Source organism: Heloderma suspectum, chromosome 2 (genome assembly GCF_057233095.1).
Source record: "Heloderma suspectum isolate Gila_16-S chromosome 2, 16-S_ref, whole genome shotgun sequence".
In the NCBI taxonomy this organism is placed as follows: Eukaryota; Metazoa; Chordata; class Lepidosauria; order Squamata; family Helodermatidae; genus Heloderma; species Heloderma suspectum.
Window position 1 is genome coordinate 349,955,522 of NC_139459.1, and position 21,744 is coordinate 349,977,265.

At 46.2% G+C, this 21,744-nt stretch overlaps 1 protein-coding gene across 1 annotated transcript; it reads right to left on the reverse strand.

The window, feature by feature from the left end:
* Positions 1 to 488: 488 nt before the first annotated feature.
* LOC146355478 (vomeronasal type-2 receptor 26-like) lies at positions 489 to 21,497 on the reverse strand. Its single transcript, XM_084829896.1, has 6 exons — positions 21,481 to 21,497; positions 19,094 to 19,385; positions 15,148 to 15,483; positions 8,744 to 8,971; positions 6,442 to 6,568; positions 489 to 1,743 (listed from the first exon to the last, which is right to left on the reverse strand). The coding sequence occupies exons 1-6, from the start codon at positions 21,495 to 21,497 to the stop codon at positions 845 to 847; spliced, it is 1,899 nt and encodes a 632-aa protein (XP_084686022.1). The 3' UTR covers positions 489 to 844.
* Positions 21,498 to 21,744: the final 247 nt, after the last annotated feature.

Below are 21,744 nucleotides of genomic sequence, written 5' to 3' on the forward strand. Positions count from 1 at the left end.
AAACATTTACGTAGACTACAGCCACCAAATAAGGAACAGGAATGGCGGCTCCCTATGGGGGCCGCCATTATCCGTAAAAATTTTTTTTTTTTTTTTTAAGTCACCCGGGATAGGCTACGTGACGATTCACGTAGCCTATCACAGCTGACTTGGCAAATCTAGCCATGATAGGCTACGTGAATCGTCACGTAGCCTATCAGGGGACGTGTTGTTGTTTTTTTTCTTTGATTGCAATGGTGGGGGCGGCAGCCGGTCGAAAGACCGGCTGCCACTCCCGCCCCACTCGAACACCGGACGAACCGCCAGCCGGACCCGCCGCCGGGAGGGACATTCAGGGAAGGTAAGTCCCGTCCCGGGGGGGTGCGGGGTGCGGGGATGTGTGGAGGATTTCTCACCAAAACTTGTTCGGGGGGCCGAACGCGTTGGCGCTCGGTCCCCCGAAGTTTCGGGGAGAAATTCTCCGCCATCCCTAATTGAAAATGCCAATAGACAGTACAGCAGAAAGTTTAATGCAGTAATGATGAACTGGTACATATAGATAAATTAGCTCTCTAAAGAGGTGAGGAGCAAATATTTGCAAAATTGGAACACAGGTCCAGTAAGGGAAATGAAATAATCATGAGACTGAGAATTTGCAAGGCATCTTCACAGAAACAATTTGAGCATGTTTACAGTGGGCCCAAACCCATTTCTGCAGCATGTAAAAGAAGGCCCCCCCAAAAAAGTGCACACATGTAAGAAGAGATCTAATTTGGACAGTATAGATCACTCCCAAAGGAAATACATTGGCTTTATTACCACCATGCTGTCCAAAAAATATGTACCAAAAAAATCAGATGCCATTTTAGAGTGTTTTCGTTAGATGCTCTTTTTTATTCAGACCTGGCTTCAATATGATAATGTAGCATTTGGGGATAAAGATGCAACTCAGTAAACCCAAACTGGAGGACCAGATCGAGAAGATCTGCACAGCTACCATGTATTTCCCTTTGGTGCTCAGGTAGGCTGGCACAAAGGACACCCAAACACTGCAAAAGACCAACATACTGAAGGTGATCAACTTGGCTTCATTGAATGCCCCAGGCAGCTTCCTGGCAAGGAAAGCCGCTGTGAAACAGACGGCAGCCAGAAAGCCCATGTAGCCAAGAGTGATATAAAACATGATGGCAGACCCTTCATTACATTGCAGGATGATCTGCCCAGTCTGGGAATGCGTGTCAGAGTCTGGGAATGGGGGAAAGATTCCAAGCCAGATAATGCAGATGCCCACTTGGACACTAGAACAAGACGTCACAATGGAGTTTGCCAGACTCTTCCCCAACCATTTCCTCATCCTGCTCCCTGGTTTTGTGGCCATAAATGCCACCACAACAGTGATTGTTTTTGCCAATAAAGAAGAGATGGCAACTGAGAAGATGATGCTGAAGGCAGTTTGTTGGAGAAGGCAGGTCACCTTCTGGGGACGACCAATGAATAGGAAGGAAGACAAGAAGGAAAGCAGGAGAGAGACGAGGAGCATGTAGGTGAGGTTGCGGTTGTTGGCTTTGACGACTGGGGTTTCCCGGCATTTAATAAAGATTCCTAAAACAAAGCCAGTGGTTAGGGACAAGATTAGGGAAGAGAGAGTGAGGGTGATCCCCAAAGTTTCTTGGTAGGAGAGGAAGTTGATCCGCTTAGGAACACAGTGATTCCGGGCCTTGTTTGGATGCTGATCATCTGGACACTTGTTGCAATGACCAGAATCTGGAAAAAAAAAAAACCACAGGAGCCCCTGCAGCATTACAAGAATTTCCCTTCCATCAGTTATAGCCTGTGGTCCATTCTGTTCCCTATAACATGTATTTGTGGGGTGAGAGCTTATATGCCATAAGAACATAATAAAGAAAGAGACGCTGGAGAGGGCATGAATTAGCAATGGGGAAAAAGGATGTTAAGAGGGTCATTTCAAAACTCACTCCCCAATATTATGCTGGTGTTTGCTGTTTTTTAGGTTTGGTGGTGCTCCTATTTTTATTATGTGGGTTGACTGTCTTTAATGCGGTATAAGCTTTTATTAATTTTTTTTCTTGTTGTACACCTCCTTGGGAGGACTCCTGGCCTGAAAGGTGACCAAGGAACATTTTAATAAATACATATGTGGTGATGGCTCTGGCCAAAAAAGAGTCAGAGAAATTCACAGAAGGTAGTTCTATCTGTGTCCTGTAATTACGATTAGGGAAGTATGAAAGTCACTTAGCTTTTCGATGGGGTGATTCGTGGGGGGGGGAGGCGCTCCGCACCTTCCCCCCAAATCCTGATCTGGCTGGCTCTGCTCTGCTGGGATTCCGCAGAGCCACTGGCCACGGCCGCCCACAGCCAGACATCCGGCCTAGGGTTGGCGGAGAATTTCTCCCCGAAACTTCGGGGGGCTGAGCGCCAACGTGTTCGGCCCCCCGAACACGTTTCGGGGAGAAATTCTCCACCCCCCCCTGCACCCCGCACCCCCCCCCGGGACGGGACTTACCTTTCCCAAATGTCCCTCCCGGCGGTGGGTCCCGGCGGCGGTTCGTCGGGTCTTCATCAGGGGCGGGGGCAGCAGCCGATCTTTCGACCGGCTTCCGCCGCCGCCATTCCAATTAAAAAAAAACACGCCCCTGTGATAGGCTACGTGACGATTAACATAGCCTATCACGGCTAGATTTGCAAAGTCAGCCATGATAGGCTATGTAAATCGTCACGTAGCCTATCACGGGTGACTTAAAAAAAAAAAAGCACGTACGGCTAATGGCGGCCCCCATAGGGAGCCGCCATTCATGTTCCTTATTTGGTCGCCATAGTCTACATAAAGATTTACCTGCGTAAAGATTTACGTAGACTACAGCGACCAAATAAGGAACGCGAATGGCGGCTCCCTATGGGGGCCGCCATTTGCGTACGCGCTTTTTTTTTTTAAGTCACCCGTGATAGGCTACGTGATGATTTACATAGCCTATCACGGCTGACTTTGCAGATCTAGCCATGATAGGCTACGTTAATCATCACGTAGCCTATCACGGGGGCGTTTTTTTTTTTTAAGTTTTTATTTCGCAGCCGGGCGAGGCGAGGTGCCTCCTCCCCGGCCTGAATTTCGGCTGGGCGAGGTGGGAAGCCTCCCCCCCAGCCTGAATTTTGGCCGGGCGAGGCGGGAAGCCTCCCCCCCGGCCTGAACTTCGGGGGGAGAGCAGCGAAGCGCCTCCCCCCACCGTGAAAAGCTGCGAGACCAGGTAAGTGACTTTTGTGCATCCCTAATCTGGCCGCTGGGCAGCCTTCCCCCCAAAAAACATGTACGCAAATGGTGGCGGCTACGGCGGCCGCCATTTGCATTCCATTTTTTTCACCGTTTTATCATACGTAAATATTTACGTAAGCTATTATGGTGAAAAAAAGGAGAATGCAAATAGCGCCATTTGCGTTCCTTTTTCCCCCGCAGTTTTAGCCTACATAAATATTTAAGTAAGCTATTACGGCGGAAAAGAAAGGAATGCAAATAGCGCCCACTACTCTATTTGCGTTCCCCTTTTTTTCGCTATAATAGCTTATGTAAATATTTACGTAGGGTAAAACTGTGAAAAAAAGGGAACACAAATGGCGGCCGCCGTAGCCGCCACCATTTGCGTACGCAGTTTGTTTGTTTGTTTTAAACCCACTCAGCCATGATAGGCTACGTAAAGGTTTACATAGCCTATCACATCGTGGTTTTTTTAAAAAAACCTAGCCATGATAGGCTACGTAAATCTTTACGTAACCTATCACATCTTTTTTTTTTTTTTTAACAAGAGTGGAAATGGCTGCGGCGGCAGCCGGTCGGAAGACCAGCCGCCGCAGCGGCTGCTGCCGCAGCCACCTCTGGAGCCGCCAGAGCCACCTGGAAGATCCTCCCCAGGTAAGTCTCGTCGTGGGGGGGGATCCGCAGGGGGGGTGGGAGGCCGTTCCACCACAGGCTTCGGAGGGCCGAATGCCAGTGCATTCAGCCTCACTGAAATCCGTGGCGGAATTCTCCACCATCCCTAATTACGATGGTTATATACATCCTTCAGTTTCAGATGCAGCATGTCACTGCATAGCAGCTGCTGAGAGGAACAACCACAGGAGAGGGCTATGGCCTTCACATCCTTTCTATGGGCTTTCCAGATGTATTCAGATGGCCACTTTGGGAACAGGAGACTGGATTAGACGGTTCACTCGTGTGATCCAGCAGGGTTTGTTCAGTTTCTTGGGATATGTGTTGTATGCAGAAATGTACAGGTTCAAACCTATGCAGCATCTCCATTTTTAATTTTATTTATTGATTAGCTTTATATCCCACCCTTTTTCCTCCTTAAGCAACCCAAGGCAGCATATATTATCCTCCTCTTCTTCCTCTCCATTTTATCCTCACAACAACAACTCTGTGAGGTAGGTTGGGCTGAGAGTCTGTGACAGGTCCAAAGTCACCCAAAGAGCTTCTGTGGCCAAGTGGGGACTAGAACCCGGATCTCCTGGCTCCCAGTCCAGCACTCTAGCCACTACACCATGCTGGCTCTCTAAACCTTGATTTAGAGGATTAAGAACATTACACCTGAACCAACAACAACAGGTGATGCTGTAGAAGAGGAAACTATATTTGAGCATAGGAGAGTAATGACCGATCAAGTCTCATTCCTTTCAGTAGAGCTGCTGCCATGACTGGGGTTCCCTCCTTCCTGCTGCCTGAAGGAGTCAGGCGCTGCCATGGAGGACTAGAATAAAAATCCAATGGATTGGACTCATATAACAAAGCATTACATTCACAGGTTAATAGTGGATTAGTTAAGATAAATATTTCTATTGCATCTGTCCTGGGAATGCAGTGTCGTTGCTGTGGGCAAGACTTTGATGAACATTTTGTTCTCATTAATTTAATATTTTAATTCCTTATTAATTTTATATTTGTATCCTGGCATTCCTCCACAGAGCTCTGGGCAGAATAAAAAAAAAAGTTGTCCCATTCTACCCACACAAGCTGTGTGTTAGCTTAGTGTGAGAGCCAAAGTGGTTAATTGTATAGCTTCGTAGAATCATGGAATAGGAGGGTTGGAAGGGCCATCAAGTCCAATCCTCAGGAGTCCAAGTCAGAGCATCCCTGACAGATGGCTGTCCACCCTCATCTTGAATGCCTCCAATGTGGTAGAGCCCACCACCTTCCTAGGTAATTGGTTCCATTGTTGTAGTGCTCTAACCCTCAGGAGGTTTTTCCTGTTGTTCAGCCTGAATCTGGCTTCCTGTACCTTGAGCCCATTATTCCATGTCCTGCACTCTGGGATGATCCAGAAGAGATCATAGCGCAGCAGGGTTGGAAGGGGCCCATAAGACCATCGTCCAACCCCAATCCTGACCTTCCTCTCTGTGAAAACATTTCAAGTACTTGAGCACTATCATCTCTCCCCTCAGTCTTCTCTTCTCAAGGCTAAACATGCCCAGTTCTTTCAGTCTCTCCCCATAGGGCTTTGTTTCCAGTCTCCTGATCATCTCTGTTGCCCTCCTCTGAACCCTCTCCAGTTTGTCTGCATCCTTCTTAAAGTGTGGCACCCAGAACTGGACCCAGTACTCCAGATGAGACCTAACCAGTACTGAGTAGAGGGGAAGTAGTTCTACACATGATTTGGAAGCTATACTTCTATTAATGTAGCCAAAAATAGCATTTTTCTTTTTTTGCAGCCACATCACATTGTTGGCTCATCTTCAGCTTGTGGTCTACCACAATTGCAAGATACTTCTCACTTATAGTATCGCTGAGCCAAGTATCCCCCATCTTGTAACTCTGGTCTCCCCAATCAAAGTCCCACACTGTAGCCACTTCCCTGTAATACTTCAAAAGTACCTCATGCTTCATCAAGTTCAACTACCTTGCCAGGAGCATTAACCCTCCTGCCCTATATTATTGGGGCCAAACTGCATCTACGACTGCTTCTAAATTCACTCCCATTCATGTGTACAGTGGACAGTGGGCATGTGCCGGAAAGTGCAAAAGTGAACACTCCCCCAGCTGCCCAATTATCTCCCTGAACTCCATTACCACAGGATGTTCGTTTCAATAACTGGCATAAATGACTACCTTGCCAGGAGCATTAACCCTCCTGCCCTATATTATTGGGGCCAAACTGCATCTACGACTGCTTCTAAATTCACTCCCATTCATGTGTACAGTGGACAGTGGGCATGTGCCGGAAAGTGCAAAAGTGAACACTCCCCCAGCTGCCCAATTATCTCCCTGAACTCCATTACCACAGGATGTTTGTTTCAACTCACTTTGTGAAATTAATTCATGAATACACTAATAATTAACTATACAGGAAACCAGAAAGAATCCAATGCCTAAAAAAAGAAAAAAAACATCCCAGAACACATGTCCGTGGATGTTTGTCCTATTCCTCAAGGGGAGCACTTTGCTCTGGAGTCACCTACCTTCCTCAGTGGAGATGGTTCCTTCTGTACATGGGGCACAATTGTAACAACAGGTTGGCTTTCCTTCCTCAACTACCTTGGCGTCTCCAGGGTGACAACTTTTAGTACATCTAGAGAGAGGCACCGTCTAACCATAAAGAGAAAGAGCATCCAGAAAAATGTGTTAGATAGGAGGTTTCATCTATATCAGTGGAAATGATCTATACAGTTGGGATGGGCATAGAGCAGCAAAGCTTTAGTGAGTCCCACACTTGTTTTTATCACCCAATTTTACCAGATCTATTTTTGAGGGCAATATTTGTGATGATGGAGCAAGGCAGAGGTAGGCATCAAGCTGGTGCTTGGAAGGAACAATTCTTTGCAAGAAGCTTTCTCAAGATGTTCCAGGCCATATTTTCCTTAGGGGCAAAAGGTCTACCTATGCCATAATTCTGGTACACCAGTTAATCCCATTTAATCAATAATACCCTTTCAATGTCTCTTCCGTAGTATCCTGAAAGTACATTTTTGAGGAACTGTGATATGGCTGCAAAAAATGCAAATACCATTTTAGTTTCATCAACAGAAGTTCAGTTTCAAAGTCATGGGAAGTGATTATTGCAGTCTACTCTGTGCTGGTCAGATCTCCCCTGCATTACTGTGTCCACTTCTGGACACCACACTTTAAGAAGGACTCAGATAAATTGGAAGAAGTTCAGGGAAGGGCAACAAAGATGATGAGGGGCTTAAAATCTATGAGGGAGGGAAGTTTGAAGGAACGAGGCATGTGTTTAGCCTTGAGAAGACAGACTGAGGGAGGATGTGATATCACTTTTCAAGTACCTAAAGGCTTGTCACACACAGAAGAGGGCTGTAACCTGTTCTCTGTCATCCCAGACTGCAGGACACAAAATAACTGGCATAAATGACAGGAAGGGAAATTTTGGTTGGGAAAAACATCCTAACTGTCAGAGCAGTTGTACAATAGTGGTCCCTGGAGACATTCAAGTAGAGATTGGACAGCCATCCATCAGGGATGCTTTAAACTGGATTCCTGCACTGAGCAGGGGGTTGAATCTGATGGCCCAGATCGCCCCTTCCCACTCTAAGCTTCAATGATTTGGGGGTCCCCTTAACTGTGGGGCCCTGGACCTGGCATTAGTGAAGTGCAAGTGGAATGAAATTCTCATACACCCCTAAAAAAGATCTGATTCCATTAATGAGCAGGGACAATGGAGTGAAAGATGCCTGAGAACCTATGAAACACAGACTGAAGGGATTTAGCAAAACCCGTACATTCCTACAGTCAAACAAACAGGCCTCAGTTTTCCAATATGCAACTCTTACATCTGGCCTCAAACTGCAGCAACTGAAATCTACTCAGCAAAATGATGGTTCTTGGTGCTCTGGACACATCATCTCTCTGACCCACATCTATGTTTAGGCACATGTGAGCCATTTCGCCACCAAAGTGCATTGCAACTGGTGTGTCCAATGTGCATCCAGAATGTATCCAATGTGGTGCCCAGAGATTCCAGGGTGCTTTCAGAAAGCTTTTGGCACTCACAATGCCTGCTACCCCACCCTTTTTTCTTTTTTTAAAAAAAATTCAGCTCCCAGCTTCATGTTCCCAGAATACCTCTAGCCTCTCTTGTTATCCCAGGATCACCTTCCCATATTATTTTTCAATCCATCTGACATACCTCTGTCTATTTTATTTTAATGAAATGTAGATATCTTAATAATATCTTGCAACGCCCTCTACCCCTACCATTTTTTAAAAAATTCAACCTCCAACTTCATGTTCCCAGAATACTTCTAGGCTCTGTTGTTATGCCAGGATCATTTTCCCATATATTTGTTTTCAATCCATCTGACATACTTCTGTATATTTCAATGACGTCTTAATAAATTTTAGAAATGAATTCTTTTGTATAAACCAAATGTCCCAATACAATTCCTTGAAATTTGGCACACTTCCAATCATACCTCGTCACGCTAGATGATTTGTAAAAGAAATTCACTGCAGGCCTCTGAGGGTTCCTTAAAATGATGTTAAACTTTTCTATTTCTGTCAAGTGTGATATTTCATTGGAGGTCAATGGGATAGGAATCACAGCTTTTAATCATTATGTACAATACCTAATAAATTCATAAAGCTTAACACTGCAAAGCCATTCCCATTTACCTCAGAGTAAGCCCCATTGAATTCAGTGGGTAAGCCCTATTGAACTCAGTGGGACATACTTCAGAGAAGACATGTTTTAGATTGCCTGGAAAGAGATGTAAAAGGGCATCAAAGGAAACAAGTGCTTCCCCTCACCTGGCTAAACCACCTGGGCCACACAATGGCATTCTGATCCACCCTGAGCTTTATTTCCGAGGAAGCCTGTCTCTCTATGCTCCCAACTCTCACTCTAGCAATCGACCTGTTGGGAAACGCCACCAATTGCATGATATAGAAGTCAGCTGCCAAATCCCCATTTTCATCCAAGGAAGTTCCATTCCTAGAAGTATTGTAGAGCTGGAAGTTTCTCAGGAAAGGGTGAAACTGCAATGTCACAGAAAACACACACACAGTTTGGAAACAGGAAGTTCTTTTGCACATCTTGGCTCTTCCAGACTCATTACCCATTTCACATGGTGTGCCTGAGCACGGTATGTGAACCTGTATGCAGAGTCCCCAATTCCATGGAGAGTTCTACTTACATTCAAGTGAGTAAAAAACCCCTTCAGACCTGAATCCAGTAGGATCATGGCCCCTCCAGGAAATTCCTGACTTGTGTGGCGGATAACTTCCTCCTACAGAAAGTAGAGGAAGGAACTAGAGGATTGGCTATCCTTGACTTGATTCTAACCAACAGAGATGACTTAGTGGATAAAGTAGCAGTTACAGGAACTCTGGGGGAAAGCGACCATGTACTTGAGTTCTTGGTTCTAAGGGAAGCAAAAGCTGAGTGTAGTCAAATGCGTACCCTGGATTTTAGGAAAACTGATTTTAATAAACTCAGAACAATGATCAGTAAGGTCCCATGGCAAGCAACGCTAACGAGAAAAGGAGTCCAAGATGGGTGGGAGCTTTTAAAAAAGGAAATTCTCAAGGCACAATCACAAACAATTCCAACAAGAAGAAAAGGTGGAAGGCAAAAGAAGAAGCCAACGTGGCTTCACAAAAAGCTTAGGGATGACCTGAAAAGAAAAAAGGAGACATATAGGAAGTGGAAAGAAGGCCAAGTAACAAAGGAAGAGTACAGGCAGATAGCACAGAATTGCGGGGATGGCATCAGGAAGGCTAAAGCTGAGAATGAGCTGAGGTTAGCAAGGGATGCTAAAAACAACAAAAAGGCTTTCTTCAGCTATGTGCATAGTAAAAGGCAGAGGAAAGAAATGGTGGTTCAGCTATTAAATAAGGATGGCAAAACGATCACAGATGACAAAGAAAAGGCAGAGGTGCTCAATTCCTACTTTGGCTCAGTCTTCTCCCAAAAGAGGGTCTATCACCCCCCTGACAAAGGCGAAGTACAGGCTGAAGGGGCAGGATTGCAGCTTGACATCGATAGGCATATGGACAAGGAACACCTAATTACTTTGAATGAGTTCAAATTTCCAGGGCCAGATGAACTGCATCCTAGAGTAATAAAGGAACTGGCAGAAGAACTCTCAGAACCGCTGTCTATTCTCTTTGAGAAATCATGGAGGATGGGGGAAGTGCCAGATAGGGATGGGGGAGAATTTCTCCCTGAAACTTCGGGGGGCTGAGTGCCAACACATTTGGCCCCCCAAAATCGACGGTGAAATTCTCTGCCCCCCGCCCCCCCCGGGATGGGACTTACCTTTCATGAATGTCCCTCCCGGCGGCAGGTCCCGGCGGCGGTTCGTTGGGTATTCGTCAGGGGCAGGGGCAGCAGCCGGTCTTTTGACCGGCTGCCGCCACCGCCGTTACAAGTGCAGTAAAAAACAAAACAAAACCCCGTGATAGGCTACGTAACGATTAACGTAGCCTATCACAGCTAGATCTCCAAAGTCAGCCGTGATAGGCTATGTTAATCGTCATGTAGCCAGCACGGGTGACTTTGAAAAAAAAAACCACGCTATTTGCGTTGCCCTTATTTTCGCCGTAGTCTATGTAAATCTTTACGTAGACTACAGGGACCAAATAAGGAACGCAAATGGCGGCTCCCTATGGGGGCCGCCATTTGCGTACGTGCTTTTTTTTTTCTTCCAAAGTCACCCGTGATAGGCTACATGATGATTTACGTAGCCTATCACGGCGGACTTTGGAGATCTAGCCGTGATAGGCTACGTTAATCATTATGTAGCCTATCACGGGTTTGTTTGTTTTTTCGCGGCCGGGTAGACGGGGTGCTTCTACCCGGCCTGAATTTTGCCGGCGAGGGATGGGGTGCCTCCCGCCCTGCCTGAATTTCGGCTGGGCGAAGCAGGGCGCCTCCCCCCCCTCGCATGAACTTCGGGGGGAGAAGCGAAGCACCTCCCCCCCACCGCGAAGCAAGCTTCGAGGACAGGTAAGGGACTTTCATCCATCCCTAGTACCAGATGACTGGAGGAGGGCTAACGTTGTCCCTATCTTCAAAAAGGGTAAAAAGGAGGAACCTGGGAACTACAGACCAGTCAGTCTGATAGCAATCCCTGGGAAAATTCTGGAGCAGATCATAAAGCAATCCATCTGGAAGCACCTTGACAACAATGCCATGATTACTCGAAGCCAACATGGATTTGTCAAAAACAAGTCCTGCCAGATAAATCTGATCTCATTTTTTGATCAAGTAACCTCCCTTGTAGTCTGTGGGAATGCTGTAGATATCATATACCTCGACTTCAGCAAAGCTTTCAACAAAGTGCCCCATGATATCCTGATGAGCAAACTAGCTCAAAGTGGGCTAGATGAAACAACGATCCTGTGGATCCACAGTTGGCTACAGAATCAGACTCAAAGTGTGCTTATCAATGGGACCTTCTCAAACTGGGGAGAGGTAACAAGTGGGGTACCGCAAGGATCAGTCCTGGGCCCAGTGCTCTTCAACATTTGTATTAATGACTTGGAGGAGGAGGTGCAGGGAATGCTGATCCAATTTGCAGATAACACAAAATTGGGCAGGATAGCTAATACTTTGGGAGACAGAAACAAAATTCAAAGTGATCTGGATAGACTGGAGCGCTGGGCAGAAAACCACAGAATGACATTTAGTAGGGTAAATGCCAAGTTCTGCACCTAGGAAAAAGAAACCAAATACACCGTTACAAGACTCTTGGAACTGTTGTCGATCACAAGCTGAAGATGAGCCAACAATGTGATGTGGCTGCAAAAAAGGCAAATGCTATTTTGGGCTGCATTAATAGAAGCATAACTTCCAAATCCCTGGAAGTACTAGTTCCCCTCTACTCAGCACTGGTTAGGCCTCATCTGGAGTACTGTGTCCAGTTCTGGGCACCACACTTTAAGAAGGATGCAGACAAACTGGAGAGGGTTCAGAGGAGGGCAACAGAGATGATCAGGGGACTGTGAACAAAGCACTATGAAGAGAGACTGAAAGAACTGGGCATGTTTAGCCTTGAGAAGAGAAAACTGAGGGGAGATATGATAGCACTCTTCAAGTACTTGAAAGGTTGTCACAGAGAAGAAGGCCAGGATCTCTTCTTAATCATCCCAGAGTGCAGGACACGGAATACTGGGCTCAAGTTACAGGAAGCCAGATTCCAGCTGAACATCAGGAAAAACTTCCTGACTATAAGAGCAATACGACAATGGAACCAATTACCTGGGGTGGTGGTGGGCTCTCCCACACTGGAGGCCTTCAAGACGAGGCTGGACAGCCATTTGTTACGGATGCTCTGTCTTGGATTCCTGCATTGAGCAGGGGGTTTGGACCGTTGGACTCGATGGCCTTGTGGGCCCCTTCCAACCCTACTATTCTATGATTCTATTCTATGATTCTATTCTATGATTCTATGATCAGGAGCAGATGAGGTGGGGGCCACAGTGCACTTGATGGCGGGGGGGGCATGCCGCTCCTCACACATACAGTTGCTATGAGAATTGTTTTTTTTCGTTGTTCACATTGATACTGGACTTCAGGTCTACTCTTGACTTTCATCTTTCTAATTCACCATGGTGGAGAAGAACAAGTGACAGTGTCATATGAGCTTAGTCTGGCATCCTAAAGATAATTGCGGGTGGAGCTGGGTAATAATGAGACAGACATGAGTGCTTGGATTCTAATTGGGCCACATTTATTGGAATATCTGCAAGGGGGAAACCCAGGATGGGTACTGAACTGTGCCAGCTGTTAGCTGGCACTGACATGGGTGAAAGCATTCACAGCCTGAGGAGTGGTGAGTCAGCATTACCACCCCTCAGGCCTACCCCTTATGGGGGAGGCAGACCTTCCCCTGTCACCCCCTCCTGTGCCCAAAACAAGGGGTGGGTGAGGTGAGTCAGCCTCACAGGTAGCCCTTATCCTTCTGATGTGCCACAAAACCCAGAATGGGAGGCCTCAGGCCCACCGTCCCTAATCTCATCTGTAAATACGAACAAAACTTAAACATGAATTAGACCAGATTTACCTAAAGGACTCACCCACCCATTTAACAGTGTGAAGTAGGTGAAAAGACACACCTCCCAGGCCAATCGGAGTGTGAGCCAAAAATTCCTACTTGGCCCCCAAAAGGGCAACCAGTTGAAACCCACACTGCCTAAAGGAGGGTTGGAGGAAGCCACGTGAGGAAGAGGCAATTGGGAGGGGTGTCGAGAGCTAACACCCCTCTCCAACCCCACCAACCTTTGGTGGCACAACCAAGGTCCACCAATGGCAGCAGAGCATGTCCTCTCAGCCCCCCGCGCCCGCAATACCCCCCCCCCTGGTGGCCAGGCAAGCCAGATGCAGGAGTAGAGCATTTCTGATAGCAGAGGATGGTGGTCTCACTATTAGGCAAATTCAGGCAGCTCTTGTCAGTCTTGAAACACTACCATGTAGTGATGGTTTCATGACACACAGACAACATCCTGTCCCTCAGTCCTCAGATCACCATCATTCAGTCTCATACAACAATGAGAAACAGACTGTCTCCTGCTGCCTGAGTGAGACTGGGACTCCCACATGGAGGCCAAAAAGTCCTGAGGAAGGATGTTGCAGAATTTCAGTTTTGCTCAGAAAACATGCGATAGTGGCATGTTCGCAACTCCAACCATACACAATAGTGACAGTGAACACAGGTCTGCCAAAACTGTTTGTGAATTGGCAAACATGTCCTTGTGTTTGATGATGCACACAACTTTCCCTGTTGGGTGGTGAGGAGGAGGATAATGTAAGCCGCCTTGAGTTCCTTGCGAGAGGGAGAAAGGCGGGGTATAAATGCAATAAATAAATAAATAAATAAATTTTGTCTTTGGAGGGAATGTGCAGAACCTCTGGGAAATTAGTGCAAAATTCACATTCGATCCCTGCTCGATTTGTTCAATTTCCTCGTTCATGCAGAGTGAGCATCAATTGCAATGTGAAGGGGAATTGTGCCTGAGACGAGTGGCAAGCCAGTGTCCAGAGAATCCCTCCTGGTCCTGTATCACTCCAAACACCACATCTATTACATGTATGTTGAACTGACCCAACAAAATAAGCTCAGGACACACTGCTACCACAGCTGGGAACAGCACAAATAGCTCAGATTCTCAGATGGTTGAGGAGTGGGGTGGGTGGCACATCAGCAGAATCCCTATTCTGCCCTGACATTCGAAACTGGAGGACTGGTGAATGGGGCACCTGACAGACCACAGCAACTCTGCTTCCCCATCCCTGCCACAATGTAGGCTCAAAGGCCCTCTCAGTCATGAAGCTCAGTGGAGGACCTTGGGACAGTCATCAGCTCTCCTCCTAACCTGCCTCACAGGGTTGTTGTGCAGATAAAAATGCGGTGGAGGACCAAGTGCACCACCTTGAGCTCCTTTCATCTCATTGCATGTCATCCATTACATTTCTCTACCACTCAATAGCCTAAGATATCTGGGCAGCTTACAAAAATTAAAAACCACTAAAAATGCATCATTCAAAGTTTACATTTGTTTACATACATACTAAGTTTACATACAAGCATATAAAAACACAGCACACACACAGAAAACATATATCTAAACAATTTCAAACAATCAACAGTAAGACAAATCCAGCTCCTGTTCAAAAGGTGGGCTATAAATGTAGTGCATTAAATGAATAAATACCAGCTGTGACACAGAAGGAATACCTGCCACGACTGTACCCTCTGAAGTCCCATCCTGTCTCCCACCATCCCCAACTGATTCCGTTGGGATGAGTATGCAGCATGTAAGGTCCGTGCCACAGCCTGGATGGAATGGTAAATACTGAAGGCGTCTTGAGACAGGATCCCTTCAATCACATCCTGGGGCAGGTTCTCCCAGTTCTCTTTTTCTCTGCATCTTTTCAAGACTTTTACAGACAATGCATGCCTGGAATGCGAACAATGAAATGCTCTCTCCCCAAACTGCTCAATAGTAAAGAAATATGGGTTATTATTGTCATGCTGTGTCCTTCTGGGTGCCTTGATTAAAAAACTGATAGAAACATGAGTGTGCTGGAGATCAAATGCTTCATATAAAATTCGGAGGGTGTGGTCCTGAAAAGCTGTTGCAACCCAAACTTTCCCCACAGTTGATTTTTTGATTTTTTCGACTGCAAACATTAGTGCTCCTATTTTTACCATGATCTGAGAGTCTACTGGACAAACAACTACATTGACTTGAGTGTCCAGTAATTTGAAAAGCAAGTTCCGGTTTAGTCTTTTTAGAGACAGCACTGGGAGGCTTCCTGAGAAGGCAACGCAAATCCCATTCTTTGAGACCAGAGGCGGGAAGGTGCTCAGGAACCTCTCTCCACTGTCATTTTCTGGAGCCAGGAGACCGATCCAGGTCCATCTGAAATGCAGGAGCAGTTTGACAATCCCCACATAAGGAGGTTCTTGTTTTGGGACCATCCGGTAGAGAAATGGGAACTTTGTTCTGTGCTCTGGAACTTGACTAACAAAACCATAACCAATCTAATGACAATAGAAATACAGTGGTGTTTTATATAGCTTTTAAGGACAAGGCTCAGATGTTTGTTAATTTGAAAATAATACTCAGCCATCCACTGCCACTTAGCTTCTGTAAAATCGTGGATCTTTCTGAATTTCAATGAATCTTGAATGTTTAGTTCTCTCAGCTTGAAAGACCCTTTTTGGCCTGTTTGATAACTTTTAGACCACTCGCTGGTTCCCAACTAAAGCCATTTTCCTCATTCCCATCCTCCCCACAGCACCCCCAACCCATCCCCCCATTTCTGCCTGTGCTTCCATATTGGATATCTGTGTTAAGCACACAAGTATACACTGTCCAGATCAAATAAATAAAGGACATTCATCCATAACTCCTCAGAGGAATGCTCACTTCACACTTCTAATTGACATATTGACAGCTACTCTAAATTTGCAGCCCAGTGGCATCCTGTACGGTCTTCTCCTATATATTCTGCACCTGTGCAGTGAGGATGTGCAACAGGATTGGAGGAAGCACAGTGCACAAGAATAAGTAGGCCCCTTGGGAGCTTTTCTGGTGCTTCCCAGGGTGGATCATACTTCCTTTCAAGCCACCAGAACTGAACCTAGGCCAGACTGAGACTGCATACCTGAGTCACGTTTGGCGACACAGACATTCTGGTTCCTCTCCAAGTATCTATTTTTGGTTCTGTTTCTCTACAGTGCTGATGAGTGCAGAAGGGAGTGCAGTAGTTCAGTGAGTGACAGGTCCACCTTCTTATCCTAGGGCCTGTTTAATAGGGACTCCAGTCATTGCTCTTTGGGAGATCGCAAAGATGGGTCTGTGAGATAGCCCTTCTTCCAACAGCAAACAGGCTTCACTATGAAAATTAGTGAAGCCCCTTTGCTGTTCCTTTAATTTTATTTTTTTCCCAAAACAAGGATAAACAAATAGAAACAAATATCATATTTACATCTAATTATTGACAGAGGGTAGTACATTTATCAAAACATAGGTAGAATCCATTGTCTACTTTGAAGTGTTCTTTATGGTTCTAACAACTTGTATTTATTTATCCTTTTCCTTAGTCTGAGAAATGACTTTGACAAGTATTGCTATGTATGTGCTACCTCCAGTACCAGATCCAGAGGGCCTCTGTACACCAGTTGCTGGGGAACATGGGTGGGAGGGTGCTGTTGCACTCATGTTCTGCTTGTGGGTTCCTGGTCGACAGCTTGTTGGCCACTGTGTGAACAGAATGCCAGACATGATGGACCTTTGGACCATTCAGTATGGCTCTTCTTACGTTCATTACCTAGGGAGGTGGTGGGCTCTCCCACACTGGAGGCATTCAAGAGGAAGCTGGACAGCCATCTATCAGGGATGCTCTGACTTGGATTTCTGCACTGAGCAGGGGGTTGGACTCGATGGCCTTATAGGCCCCTTCCAACCCTACTCTTCTATGATTCTATGAAGAAAGGAACTTGGCTGGTGTGAGGAAGAGCAACTGCTTCTCTCAGGGCTACCAGAGCCCTTGGCTTCACATGGCTTCTTGGGCCGCATGAAGCTACTTGCCCAGTGCCAGACAGAGTGGTCACTCTTCCCAGCACAGGCAAGTCAGCCCGAGAGTAGACCTGCAAACCGGAGGTTTTCAGACCTGATTTATCCTTTACATTTTGCTGAATTGTTATTCCAATGCCAACTTCATGGATGATTTTAAATCCATCTGACAGATCTGTGTCTATTTCAGTAAGTTGTAAACACATTTTAGTGACTAATACTTTTGTCTTATCCATGTCCCCTGGCAAAAAAAAAAACATCCTTCAACTTTCATCATACTTCTAGTCATACTTTGTCACACCAGAGGATTCGAAATAAGATAAATAATTCACCCAATTTCTCCTCATGCAGATCAACAAGAGCAATATTCAAAGTGGAAACAAAATGGGTTATACAGATTGAGTGATTTCTATGAAAATGAAACTCCTCTCACTTTGTACAAATGAAAGAAAGTGCAAGGAATGCAAAGGGATGGGTTTCTCCCTCACCAAATATAATGCTGTGCCGAACCCTGCCCCCTCTTTTGGGAACTTTTTCTCTCCCTGGGAAGAGGCTTTTTTCTTCTTCTTTTTTTGCCTCTCAGGTGGGGAGGGGGAGAATCTCAGAGAATGTTCCTTTTGGGGAGGGGGACAAGGTTTCCTCATACCTTTTTTTAAAGTTTAGGTGAAGCTTGAGGGTTATTCTTTCTGTTTTTATTTAAAACAAACAAACAAAAACCCTGCACGTCTAGGAGTTGAGGCCTCTTCTCCAGCCAGGAGTTCCTCCAGAATGCCTGTTGGAGAGGGAGAGGTCACATGGTCTCCTGGGAGCTCAGAAAGAAATCCCTGCCACTGTTTTTTCCTGACATTTGGTAGACATAATCCCCTCCTAAGTGGCTGCTACACCTGAAGAAACCATCCAGTTCTGCCAAAGGGGGGGGGAGTTATACTAATTTCTTTTTTCAATTTCCATGATAGTCAAAGGGTAGCACGGATTTCTGAATTTCGGCTCAGGTTTGGTACTGAGCAGATTTGGGGCATTTCTGGAGCACCGAATCAGGGTCCAAGTTGAATCTAGGAGTCAGTACACACCTCTACTGTGTACTGTGCAGTTGTTTCCCCTGTTTTCTCTGGCAGAGGTCACCAGTGATTCTTTGTCCTAGGATGGGAGGGAAGCCAGGGCAATTTTACATTGCATGTAAAAACTGGGCGGGAGGGGATTTACATTACCAAAAAAAGAAAAGAAAAAAAAGTGGACACCTTTGTTGAAAAAAGCGTATGTTATAATCAATCTCTTATTTTTCCAGGTGCCAGAAGATTCTTTGTCCTTAATACAAAAAGAAAGTGTTTAGAAAGTGTTTCAATGGTAGTTCAATAATGAGATATTTTATATATAATCCAGAGAGAGAGAGAAAGTTGAATGCCATTTGAAAGAGGGATATCTAGTCCTGGGTACACTTATTCCAGCTTTCTTTTTACTTATATATTTGGATCACTTATATCCCACCCTTCAGCTTCAGAGCTTCCAGGGTGGTTTACAAAAACCTTAAGAATATGAAGTCAGATCAAGCCTGCATGTGTCTAAATCAGGTCCAATTGAAAATTTATGGGATTGTGTGTGACTGATTTAGGGTGCTTCCTGATGAGGATTTGTATGGGGTTTAGAGAGGATGATGTCTTCAATTTGTGCCCCTCCCATGTTTTCCCACTGCTTTTTCTCTCTCTTCCTTTATCAGAAAAAAAAAATGTTAAGGGAAAAAAAAGATGCAATTGCTTTGAAGTAGTGGTGCTAGGAGCCCTCTGTTTGGAAGCACCCTTAGTCTGGATTCAACCCAATCTCCAAAACTGAAAATTAACTGCACCCTCTGTACTCTTCCAAACATCCAAACCTCCCCTATAGAGAGGTGTCAGACAGACAAAAGACATTGGAGTGTGCTCGGGAAACTAAAGCCTCTCTCCATCCATATTCAGCTTTTTAAATTGGTACTGCCTGTCTCCAGCCCTACTTGGTGATGCCCAGCCCAAAGCCACCTACTGGACTTCTCTGGAGAGATGGCAAAGTGGAAGAAGACTCTGTCTACATCCCCTTTCCTACCTGTGGGGTTTTGTAGATGTCCAGCAGGGTTGAAATCTGGTTGGAGAGTTCAGAGTCGGCCCCTTGAAAAACTGCCAACAGGTTATTCTGTCTTCCACAGCTGTAGTTTGGAATATTCTGCTCCCCGGCAGACATCATGTCTACCATGGCCTGGTAAGTCATTCTTGCATTGAAATAGTTCTCATAGACGTTGTAGCCCAGGGTGATATTGGGCAAGAGCACCGGATTCCGGTTGATCTCATGAATGGAAAACAAGAAGGGAAGGATGTACCAGTAGCTTATACCTTGCTTACTACGACAAAATAGATGTCATCAGATTTTCATCCTCTATGCAATGAAAGGTATCAATTGTCCACATTACATATTAACTTAGAAACTATGGATTTTACTCTTAGAACTACACTCCTGTTGAACTGATGCTGATGAAAGTTTTCTTCCCAATGCAAATAACAGAGTGAGAAGAGGAGTGATTCTTGTTGAGATAATGGCAGTGTGTGAAAGCTCAAATGCCCCAGACCAGTCCTGGGTCACTTTGCACCCCTCAGCTTGTATTGCTTTTTTAAAATATGTGGATATTGTGCAATATAACAAATTTCATGTCATGTTTATTTTCAGCCTTCCGCTAACTCAGCTGTAGAGCTGACAGCCTCAGAGTTGATCCTGACATTACTGGGTTTGCACAAAGGAGACCTCCTTGCAACCAAGTGCATAAAAAAAAGGTAAAGGTGTCCCCAACCAGTCGTGTCCGACTCTAGGATGCGGTGCTCATCCCCGTTTCTAAGCCGAAGAGCCAGCGCTGTCCGAAGACGCTTCCGTGGTCATGTGGCCGGCATGACTGAACACCGAGGTGCACGGAACGCTGTCACCTTTCCCGCCGAGGCGGTACCTATTTATCTACTTGCAATTTCTTGCTTTCCAACTGCTATGTTGGCAGGAGCTGGGACTGAAGACGGGAGCTCACTCCGTCACGCGGCACTCGGGTCTCGAACTGCTGTCCTGCCGACCTTCCGGTCTGCAGTTCAGCGTCTTAACCACTAAGCTGCCGCGGCCATAACACAGTGCACAACCCTTTGCAATCCCAGGGCAGCTGGAAAAGGTTATGCTGGGGCTGTGATCCTAAATTCATTGACTAGGGAGTAAGCCTTACTGGGCACATGGGATCAATGTCTCGGTGAGCATGCATAGGATAATTGCACTGCAGATCCTGCCAAAATATATGCTGAAGAGACTCCTGAGATGGTGGGATGGTGTTTCAGGAAGAGGGATAGTTTTGGGTGGGTGCTACTTAAAAGTGGGAACATTTGAACCCTGGCCTGATCTCCCCACTCCTAGTCCCAGCAATCTAAACTTTCTCCACTACAATACATCAGCTCTCCATATATCTGATCTGGCTGCACTGGCAGCACTCTAAGCAGCACTCTCTGTCTGGTCACCCTTGTAATTCCGCACACGCACTCCCCCAAAATGGCACTACTTTCAGGGCACTTTTGGACAGTGAAATGGTGGCTACATCTAGCTGCCTGGCACTGCTCTGATTCCTTGCCCAGAAGAAACATTATGGGGGGGGGCATCAGCAGGGGGACCATGCCATGGCCCAGGGCCATGGAGCTCTATTAGACAGTGTTGCTGCTGGGTGGTTCTAGACCATGGAACAAATGGTCTTAGGGGCCTTCCACCCTTCAGATGACCTTGTGTATTGCTTCAGTTGTGAAGTATAGAGATACCATTTCTGTTCTCCCCATCTCAATGGCCATGCTTTAGATCTCCTTGTACGTTCCTGAGATATTAGACCAAGCCTCTGTGCAAGCCCTGGATCAGTGCCTAGACATGGTCATGGGCTGGAAGAGTGCCAATAAGCTGAAGCTGAATCCTGGCAAGAGAGAAGCCCTGTGAGTGAGTGGTTCCCGAGTCTGGGAGATAGGCTCACTGCCTGTTCTGGATGGGGTTGCACTCCCTCTGAAAGATCAGGTTCATAGTCTGGGGGTGCTCCTAGATCCATCATTGTCACTGGAGGCCCAAGTGGCCACAGCAGCTTGGAATGCCTTTCACCAGCTTTGGCTGGTTCAGCAGCTGTGGCCTCTCCTGGACAGGGGTAGGTTGGCAATGATGGTACCAGCATTAGCAAGCTCAAGACTAGAATCGTGCAATGAGCTCTATGTGGGGCTGCCCTTAAGGGCAGTCCAGAAGCTGGAGCTTGTGCAGAATGTAGCAGCTCAACTGTTGTCAGGAGCTGCCCCTTTTCTGCATTCAACTCCTTTGCTGAGGGAACTGCACTGGCTACCTATTTGCTATCAGGCAAGGTTTAAGGTTTTGGTACTAGTGTACAAAGCTCTAAACAGCTTAGGACAAGGATACCTGAGATAGCTCATTCTTCCTTACCAACCTACCTGATCACTGAGGTCATCATGGGGCATGTCCCTGGTATGTGCACATGGACCCATGACTAGAGTCCACCAGGAAAAAGCCTTTAGTGTGGTGGCCCCCTTCCTATGGAATTCCCTGCCTTTTGAGGTCACAGCTCCAATCATGTGCTGTTCTCTGGGTAGTCATCTGCATGGCACCTAGGCTGCAACGACCTGGACTCTCACCCTGAGCTCTAGCCCTAACAGCACCACTGCTGGGAGTGGCAGCTTCTGAAAGATGGTAGATGC